At 42.1% G+C, this 10,678-nt stretch overlaps 1 protein-coding gene across 1 annotated transcript in view; it reads right to left on the reverse strand.

Moving 5' to 3' along the window:
• EIF2AK4 (eukaryotic translation initiation factor 2 alpha kinase 4) overlaps positions 1-10,678 on the reverse strand; it is a 125,496-nt gene that overhangs the window by 74,956 nt on the left and 39,862 nt on the right. The window contains exons 8-9 of the mRNA XM_006158705.2: positions 9,671-9,828; positions 4,022-4,557 (exon numbers count right to left, since the gene is read on the reverse strand). Coding sequence (XP_006158767.1) covers positions 4,022-4,557; positions 9,671-9,828 — 694 coding nt within the window. The remainder of the gene's footprint in view (positions 1-4,021; positions 4,558-9,670; positions 9,829-10,678) is intronic.

Genomic DNA, 10,678 nt, shown 5'->3' on the forward strand with positions numbered 1-10,678 from the left:
GGACTCAACCCGCGGTTGACTACATGGGAGTTCAGTGACATAGCCATTACGCTAACTGCTGGTCCCTATGGGTTTGTTTTTTTAAAGACACATATTAGAGAATTCATGTTACTCATGGACTAGAATGCATTTGTAAGTAAATTTAAATTAAAACACATTCCTGCAGAATCCACCTGTTTAACAACAGGCTGGGTACAAGTGGGAAAAATTTTTTAAAAGTATAGAGTCTAGAGGCAGGAAGATAATCCTCAAGGCATGATTGTGAAAAAGACTAAGACATCACAAATTGGCTATACATTTTCACTCCCATTTCAGTTTAATGCTTTGTCATGCCAAACTAAGCCCTCTGGAGAACCAGTTGTAAATAAAGCTTCCCAAAGGAAAAGTAAATCAGATAGCTGATGCAAGTCTTGGGCCCAAAATGCTAAGTTTTAGATGAAGCCTGTTCAACACTGTAGGAAGGAAGCTGGAAACAGTTAAGGAATGATTTTAAAAAAAAAAAAAAGAAAGAAAAAGATAGGAAGAAAGAAAGTGAGTGCACTCACAGAGAGAAACAGAGGAGGAGGAAAGTGAGAAAGCACCCCCCCACCCCCGGGGGATGTTCACACCACAATCTATTCTCTTTCAGCTCTCCTTTCTCTCAGAATTTAGGCACATGTAAACATGGCACCTGGGATGTCTTTCAAGTCACCAGGTCTGGGGTTCAAATCATGGCCATGCGGGATCCAGCTACCTTAACCACACTACTGGCTGGCCCAGTGTTTTTCAAACCACCAGGGCTGGGGCTGGAAACACAGCAGATAAAGGAGGATCAGATTCCAATGCACTGTGCTTAACCACTATGCCAGAGACCAATTTGAAACAAAACTTCTCCAATAAAACATTGCTATGCTTCTGGTCTTCACAAATGACTTTTTCTTTTGTTAACTGAGGCTGGATAGTAAAACAACACTCTGTAGGCCCTTCTTAACAGGCACAATCTATCAATACTCCAGGAAGAAAGGGGGAATAAATAAAATCTTCTAAAGGACAATGTCTTGGTCTGTTGCAGCACCATTGACAAAATACCTGAGATAGAATGACTGATAAAGAAAATAGGGGTTTAGGTGCAAAACTCAAGATTCTGATGGCTAAAAGTCCAAAGGCATCACAAAATAGTGGAAGGCAGAACTCAGCAGAGTGGAGTCTGGTCTGTATTCGAGTGGTTCTGCCTGGTTCATTTCCTCTCCAATCCCGGGACCCCATCCTAACAACTTTATCACACCCAAAGGCCCAACCCCACACCAAGAAGGAATCAGGTTTTCCCTTAACTTGGCAATACACTCAGGTTCAACACATGAACCCTTAGGGGATGTCCAATCACCATCCAGCAAGACCAAATTCCCAAACATAAGCCTTGGGGGACAAATCATTATTTCAGTCATGAAAGATGATCATGTTAAAAGAACAAGAAATAATGTTGATTTTAAGTTCAAACCAACAGAATATACAGCTATTTTCTGTATGAAAACTAGGAACGTTTTAGCTACCGAGCCTGTCATTTTCTACTAAATATTAGAGATATTCTACTTAAAGTTCCTGGTACTGTTTTTGTATATGATGCCATTGCTAACCTTTACTACTTAGCCTTGACCAATGAAGAAGGGCGGAATGCTAACGTGACATTTTAAAGACTGAAATGAGTCTTTTTTATTTATTTCTTTTTTTCTTTTTTTGGAGAGGTTTTCGCTATAGGGCGTGTGCGCTTGCCAGACAGACAGAGAGAGACAGAGAGACAGAAAGCGAGAAATCATCCCCCAGGGGGGATGGTCACGCCGCAATCCCTTCTCCTCCATTCTCCTCTCAGGATCTTGGGCATGCATGCACACACGCCCGGCGTGAGTTTTAAGCCACCGGGTCCGGGACGCGAACTGCGGTCGACTACATGGGAGTCCAGTGACATAGCCATTACGCTAACTGCTGGTTCCCTGAAATGAGTCTTTCTAGCAGTTCTTCATATAGTTGTCATTTCAGTCAATCTCACTATTAAAGTGCATTTACATATTTAAAAAATTCTACTGATTAAAAGAAATCATAAAGAACTTTTTAGAAATCAGAGGTTTTGTTTTGTTTTGTTTATTTTGGCTATAGAGCATGTGTGCTCACCAGAGAGACAGACACAGAGAGAGAAAGTGAGAAGTCACCCGCCTGTGGGAAGATCATGCCACAATCCCTTCTCCTCTACTCTCCTTTCAGGATTTTGGGGATGGACACACCCACACCCCTGGCATGATTTTCAAGCCATTGGGTCTGGGACTTGAACCAAGGCTGACCATGTGGGAATTCAGGGCCTTAACCACCATGGCACCTGCTAGCCCAGAAAACTTTATGTACTTTAGGAGAGAATATATCATAAACAATGAAAGTGGACCCCTTTCCACAACTGTATGTTTATTACATACACTTCTGTATTATGGCACACAAAAACTATCTTATATAAGTGCAGTGGCTGTTGGCACAGTGGTAAAATGTGACGTTCTGCAAGGTTAACCCACAGGAAAAGGTTGCTGGTTCACATCTGGAGACCTCCCTGAGTATGGAGGCATGTGTGTGCCCATGATCCGAGCTGGCTGAGGCTGGCAGTGGAGTGTGGGTCAAGACTCTGTGCTGCATCTCTGTCTGTCTCTCTCTCACACTAATGGAATAAATAAACTTAAATAAATAAATAAACACAACTTTCACATTGGTAATGGCTAAGACAATGAATAACAGAGAATAACAATATGGATCAGGTCAACTGGCAACTGGGACAGATGGAAGTAAATAAACATAAGGGATATGAGAAAAGAAATACAGGGAGTGGATGAAGTGAATAAAAGTGAATAATTAGGAAAAAGAAAATGAGAAACAAGACAAGAATGTCAGAAAGTGAAGAAACCAGTTCAGTTCAGCTTCTGTAGGAAGGCTGGACCAGGAGTGTGTGGAAAAATCCAGATGGAAGGGATCATATCTCCACGTCAGAGAAATGGACAACTATGCCCTGGTTGGACTGAGAAAACAGGAAGGGCTAAAGTAGAAAACACTGAACTGAAGGGCCCAGAAAAATATTTTAAGTCAAAGGGAAGTCTTTTAGCAAGGATTTCCCCCGAACTTAATAAAACCTGGCTGTATAATTAATCGTGCACCTTAAATTACAGGTAATTTAAGATCCTCTGGCCACAGTGAGGAAGCTGGCGTACTCTATAGTTTGACTGATGGAGACAGGCAGTGAAGAACAGCCCAGAACACAGGGCAGCATCACCTCTTCAGGCTATTTCCCAACTAGGAGGCCTTGTCTCTGATCCCTCAAGAATTGGCAGCAGAGGTGGGCAGAGGCCCTCCATGTGGAATACCTGGGACACTGTTTACTGTAGCAATCCTTATTGACTTCCTAGAGTTTACTAAGCAGTCCCCCAAAAGTAGTTTGGAGATTAATCAATGATTAAGCCCAAGTGAATTTAGGAGAATGCAGACGATAAGGGAATGATAAACATAAGAAAGAAAACACAGCATGTGAGGCTGGGAAAGGAGTGCGACAGCAAAGAATGAACCCCAGTCTTTTTTATTTTTTAGAGGTTTTTGATATAGGACGCATGCACTCGCCAGACAGATAGAAAGCAAGAAATCACCCTTCGGGGGTATGGCCACGCCGCAATCCCGTCTCCTCCATTCTCCTCTTGGGATCTTGGGCACGCACGCACACGCGCCCGGCGTGAGTATAAGCCACTGGGTCCAGGACTCGGACCGCAGTTGACATCCAGCAACATAGCCATTACGCTAACTGCTGTCCCCCCAGCGTGAATTTTAAGAAACCGGGTCTGGGACGCGAACCGTGGTCGACTACATGGGAGTCCAGCGACATAGCCATTACACTAACTGCTGGTCCCGAACCCCAGTCTTAATGCTCACTTAGTGTTTCTATCATGTGGAAGTCTAGCACACTCAAACACAATCAAAAGAACTGCAGTACAGGGCAATTGGAGAGAATCTCAGTGCTACTCACTTCTTTAGGAAATCTTGAAAGTCAGCTGGTAAGTCACTTGGGATGGTGACAGGGTACTCTCCACATTCTTGTCCTTGGCTGAGAGAGAGCAGCAGGAGGCCAAGACGCCAAATGTCACCTTTCTTCCCTGTTTTATAAGGCAGGGCATTGTCACTGAAGCGAACTCGGGTTTGTTCGAACACGTCCTCCTTGCAAATGTCTGCTAGGCGCTTAGAAATGCTGTAGTCCGTGATCTTGATGGTGCCCTCCGCATCCACCAAGACATTCGATGCACTTAGGACCTTGTGCACCACGGAATTGCTATGCAGATAATCGAGGCCTGACAGGAGCTGAGCTGCGTACCTGCGAAGCTGATGCACAGGGATGGGGCCCGAGTGGCTCAGGTGGGCAGCGAGAGAGACCCCACTAATGTGCTCCACTAAAATGTCCACCACAATGGAGTTATCTTGTTCTTTGAGATTCATTGCAAAGTAGCGTACCACATTTGGATGGCTCAGTTTCACCAGTGAGTTGAATTCTGTCTCTACTCCTTGAATCTAATCATAAGGATACAAAAAAACAAAATAGGTTGAGCATTCCTAAACTGAAAATCCCAAAACTAAAATGCTCTGTGCTGTGTAGAGGGAGCAGGAACCTATATGGCTGACTATGGCTCCTGTCCCAGTGGCTTGAAAAACATGTCAGACACATGTGCACATATTCCTTGCATAGTGATGGGAGGAAGGAACAGAGAAGGGATTACAGGATGACCAAGCACACTGGAGGGTGCATGTACTCTCTCTCTCTGGTGCATGTATGTGCCTTCTGACATTAAAAAAAAAAAGAAGCTCTAAAATCCAAAAGTTTCTGAGTACTGGGCATGATACCACTAGTACAAAGTTCTATACCTGACCTCATGTGACAGATCACAGTCAAAACACTGCAATATAAATATATCGTATAAAATTACCTTCAGGCAGGACCAGCAGATATTACAATTACGTTGCTAGACTCCCATGTAGTCAATCGGTTTGAGTCCTGGACCTGGAGGCTTAAAATATGCTGGGCACATATGTGCATGCCCAAAATCTCAAAAGGAGAATGGATTGAGGTGTGGCCATCCCTCTGTGGGGATCATTTTTCACTGTCTCTCTGGCAAATGCATGCACCCAATAGCAAAAATCTCCCTTAAAAAATGTATTTTCAGGCTATGTGTGTATTAGGTGTATATAAAACAAAAATACATTTCATGTTTACACTTGGATTCTATCTCCCAAGATATCTCATTATATATATGAATATCCCAAACTTCAAAAACATCTGAAATCCAAAACACTTCTGGTCCTGAGCATTTCAGATAAGCAATACTCAACCTGCATTGGGTCAATCAGCATTAAATGGCATTTTACTTTAAAAGTGAAGTATTTGCTGTAAAATAACTTACACATGAGAGAAGAATGAATATGTCCTGAATCAAATCCTCCCTTGAATCATATGGTTAACTTCCAGTTCATCAAGATGAAAAAAATTTAGTTAGTTCTCAGCTTCTTTAATCTTATATCCTAGTATATGAATCCCATGAAATTAGTGAATAGCTTTTTTTAGATTTTTGCTATAGGGTACATGTGCTCGCCAGAGAGAGAGAGAGAGAGAAACAGAGAAAAAGAAATCACACCCCAGGGAGGATGGTCTCACCACAATCCCTTCTTTTCCATTCTCCTCTCCTCTCCAGATCTTGGGTACACATGCGCATGCGCACACGCACACACACACACACACACACACACACACACACACACCCTTATTGACTTCCTAGAGTTTACTAAGCAGTCCCCCAAAAGTAGTTTGGAGATTAATCAATGATTAAGCCCAAGTGAATTTAGGAGAATGCAGACGATAAGGGAATGATAAACATAAGAAAGAAAACACAGCATGTGAGGCTGGGAAAGGAGTGCGACAGCAAAGAATGAACCCCAGTCTTTTTTATTTTTTAGAGGTTTTTGATATAGGACGCATGCACTCGCCAGACAGATAGAAAGCAAGAAATCACCCATCGGGGGGATGGCCACGCCGCAATCCCGTCTCCTCCATTCTCCTCTTGGGATCTTGGGCACGCACGCACACGCGCCCGGCGTGAGTATAAGCCACTGGGTCCAGGACTCGGACCGCAGTTGACATCCAGCAACATAGCCATTACGCTAACTGCTGTCCCCCCAGCGTGAATTTTAAGCAACCGGGTCTGGGATGCGAACCGTGGTCGACTACATGGGAGTCCAGCGACATAGCCATTACACTAACTGCTGGTCCCGAACCCCAGTCTTAATGCTCACTTAGTGTTTCTATCATGTGGAAGTCTAGCACACTCAAACACAATCAAAAGAACTGCAGTACAGGGCAATTGGAGAGAATCTCAGTGCTACTCACTTCTTTAGGAAATCTTGAAAGTCAGCTGGTAAGTCACTTGGGATGGTGACAGGGTACTCTCCACATTCTTGTCCTTGGCTGAGAGAGAGCAGCAGGAGGCCAAGACGCCAAATGTCACCTTTCTTCCCTGTTTTATAAGGCAGGGCATTGTCACTGAAGCGAACTCGGGTTTGTTCGAACACGTCCTCCTTGCAAATGTCTGCTAGGCGCTTAGAAATGCTGTAGTCCGTGATCTTGATGGTGCCCTCCGCATCCACCAAGACATTCGATGCACTTAGGACCTTGTGCACCACGGAATTGCTATGCAGATAATCGAGGCCTGACAGGAGCTGAGCTGCGTACCTGCGAAGCTGATGCAAAGGGATGGGGCCCGAGTGGCTCAGGTAGGCAGGCCTCCACTAAAATGTCCACCACAATGGAGTTATCTTGTTCTTTGAGATTCATTGCAAAGTAGCGTACCACATTTGGATGGCTCAGTTTCACCAGTGAGTTGAATTCTGTCTCTACTCCTTGAATCTAATCATAAGGATACAAAAAAACAAAATAGGTTGAGCATTCCTAAACTGAAAATCCCAAAACTAAAATGCTCTGTGCTGTGTAGAGGGAGCAGGAACCTATATGGCTGACTATGGCTCCTGTCCCAGTGGCTTGAAAAACATGTCAGACACATGTGCACATATTCCTTGCATAGTGATGGGAGGAAGGAACAGAGAAGGGATTACAGGATGACCAAGCACACTGGAGGGTGCATGTACTCTCTCTCTCTGGTGCATGTATGTGCCTTCTGACATTAAAAAAAAAAAAGAAGCTCTAAAATCCAAAAGTTTCTGAGTACTGGGCATGATACCACTAGTACAAAGTTCTATACCTGACCTCATGTGACAGATCACAGTCAAAACACTGCAATATAAATATATCGTATAAAATTACCTTCAGGCAGGACCAGCAGATATTACAATTACGTTGCTAGACTCCCATGTAGTCAATCGGTTTGAGTCCTGGACCTGGAGGCTTAAAATATGCTGGGCACATATGTGCATGCCCAAAATCTCAAAAGGAGAATGGATTGAGGTGTGGCCATCCCTCTGTGGGGATCATTTTTCACTGTCTCTCTGGCAAATGCATGCACCCAATAGCAAAAATCTCCCTTAAAAAATGTATTTTCAGGCTATGTGTGTATTAGGTGTATATAAAACAAAAATACATTTCATGTTTACACTTGGATTCTATCTCCCAAGATATCTCATTATATATATGAATATCCCAAACTTCAAAAACATCTGAAATCCAAAACACTTCTGGTCCTGAGCATTTCAGATAAGCAATACTCAACCTGCATTGGGTCAATCAGCATTAAATGGCATTTTACTTTAAAAGTGAAGTATTTGCTGTAAAATAACTTACACATGAGAGAAGAATGAATATGTCCTGAATCAAATCCTCCCTTGAATCATATGGTTAACTTCCAGTTCATCAAGATGAAAAAAATTTAGTTAGTTCTCAGCTTCTTTAATCTTATATCCTAGTATATGAATCCCATGAAATTAGTGAATAGCTTTTTTTAGATTTTTGCTATAGGGTACATGTGCTCGCCAGAGAGAGAGAGAGAGAGAAACAGAGAAAAAGAAATCACACCCCAGGGAGGATGGTCTCACCACAATCCCTTCTTTTCCATTCTCCTCTCCTCTCCAGATCTTGGGTACACATGCGCATGCGCACACGCACACACACACACACACACACACACACACACACACACCGGGTGTGAGGTTTAAGCCACCAGGTCTAGGACTTGAACCACAATCAACTACATGGGAGTCCAGTGACATAACCACTACATCATTTGCTGGTCCCAGGGAACAGCTTTTAAAATCAATTTTTTTTGAGACGTGATCACTTTTAAAAGAAAAAAAATTTAAAGAATTATTTTATTTCATTTATCATCATCACTATTATTTGCTTAATTTGACCAGAGAGAGAGAGAGAAAGGGAAAGTAGGAAAGCAAGCCTCCAGGTCTGGGACTTCAATCACAGTTGACCATATGGGAGTCCAGTGCCTTAACCACTCTGCCACCTGGCAGCCCCTAAAAGAAACATTTTAAAATAACCTTTAAAAAAATGATAGTGGGACCAGCAGTTAGCATAATGGCTATGTTGTTGAACTCCCATGTAGTTGACCGTGGTTCAAGTCCCAGACCTGGTGGCTTAAACTCATGCCGAGTGCATGTGCATGCGTGCCCAAGATCCCGAGAAGAGAATGGAGGAGAAGGGATTGCGGTGTGCCATTCCCCCTGGGGGGTGATTTCTCGCTTTCTCTCTCTCTCTCTTTCTGCGAGCACACGTGCCCTATAGCAAAAACCTTTAAAAAAAAGATAGTGTGTGATATACATATGCAAGTTCATGAGAGAGAGAGAGGAGAGAAGAGATAGAGAGAAGGTGAGAGACAGAAGCATCCCTGACATCTTGTCATCTCCGAACCCCTTTCCCCACACTCCAGCTCCTTAGGTGCCTGGTATGTTTTCACACTGACCTGGGGATCTGAACCCACAGTCAGACACATGGCTTCCAAACTTACAGGACACTTGTATTACTACTGTACCACAGCAGCTGCACTTAATATGACCACTTACTATTATAATATAGATAACTGTCAAATTTTTAAAAATTAACATAAAGGGATAAAACCCATAAATGGTATCTCTGGTCACTGCCCAAAGATAACTTAAGCTTTAGTGTATTTACTTTCAGTTTTTTTCTGTATATAAATATATATACATTTATAAACACTATGCTCTTCTTACTGTTTTATAAGTTACTATGTAACACTGTAATATGTGATATCAAATGTTCTCTTTACACTTGATATTATATATTACCTTTAAAAGTCTCCATTCTCCCAAAACTTACTTTTAAGATAATATTTCAAAAGAGTAGACCAAAATATAAATCATTCCAAAAAGCACAATTATGAAATAATATCTGGTTCCAATTGGAAAGATGGTTGTTAATGCCATAATGAGGGCAGAAAAGGGAGGTTTTGAGAAGGGAGTGTGACAATTTTGACAAGATGGTGAAGGTTCTGGAAGAGGAAGCAAGGTGCTGGAAAAACTCTGGCAAAGAGGTGTTAGTCTCTCATGGTTCTTCCAGATCATCCTTGCCAGCCAATCAAATGTAAACCTATCTGTTTTTCCTCTCCTAAAGCTCAAGATTAGGCCTTTTGCTCAGCCAGCCAACCGGGATGCCTACCTGTTTTTTGCACTTATCAATCTTCTCTCTTTCTTGACTTGTAAGGAATGGACCCATTTTTTTCTGCCATTGAAGAACCCATTCATACAATAAAACAAAGCCACCAGTGGCTGTTTCCAAAGCATTGTAAACCAATTTTCCAAGCTGCTCGTCACTACCTGCACATTAAACAGAAAGTGTAATTAGATCTCACCGCGTTTTCTGTGGAGGAAAAGAGGAATTGGAGACATACATTCATTTGTTCAACAATGGGCGATGTTGTGCTAACTATGAAAAATAAGATTTTGTATAATACATGTCCTTTTTGAAGCCAGTGTTTAATATTTAACAATGTATTCTGAATCCTCGAAATTAATTTCTATAAAAGGACAAGAACCAATAATGAGATAGTAAGAGGCCCACATTTTATGCTCCCAGGCATCGTTCACAATGCTCTCATAGCTTATCCACCACTGCGGACTGTGCCTGCTGGTGCCCCTCCACACAGCTACACATCAGCTAACAATGGAAAGAATTTGGAAATCAACAACAATCGATTGCGATTATGCCATCTTTGTAGATCAGTGTGAATAGTATAATTGGGTCTTAGTGATATGAACATTTGAAGACATTGATGACGTTTTAAATACAAAATCTGAATATCCTTAGTAAATACAAAGTGGCCAATGACTGCAGGGAAAGAAATCCAGAAATAAAATTTAAATTTGAGGCGAGAAAGTAAGACACGTTTATTTAGTGATAGGCATGTGATTTCCACTTGTACCTAGGAGAGCTAAATATCTGTAACACCCCAAATTCTCCTATAAAAATGTTTTCACTAGACTATAATAGAAAATTATCAAAATATTGGGAAAGAAGGGAAAAAATCATTATTTTACTTTTTATTTTTGTCTCTCTTCTTTTTTTCCCCCTTTATTTACCAAATTACAGTGCTGCTGGCACTACTGACACTTTGGACCAGGTAATCCCCTGCTGTAGGAGACTGTCCGTGCCCGGGAGAGGTTCAGC

This window comes from Tupaia chinensis, unplaced genomic scaffold (genome assembly GCF_000334495.1).
Source record: "Tupaia chinensis unplaced genomic scaffold, TupChi_1.0 Scaffold000605_1, whole genome shotgun sequence".
In the NCBI taxonomy this organism is placed as follows: Eukaryota; Metazoa; Chordata; class Mammalia; order Scandentia; family Tupaiidae; genus Tupaia; species Tupaia belangeri.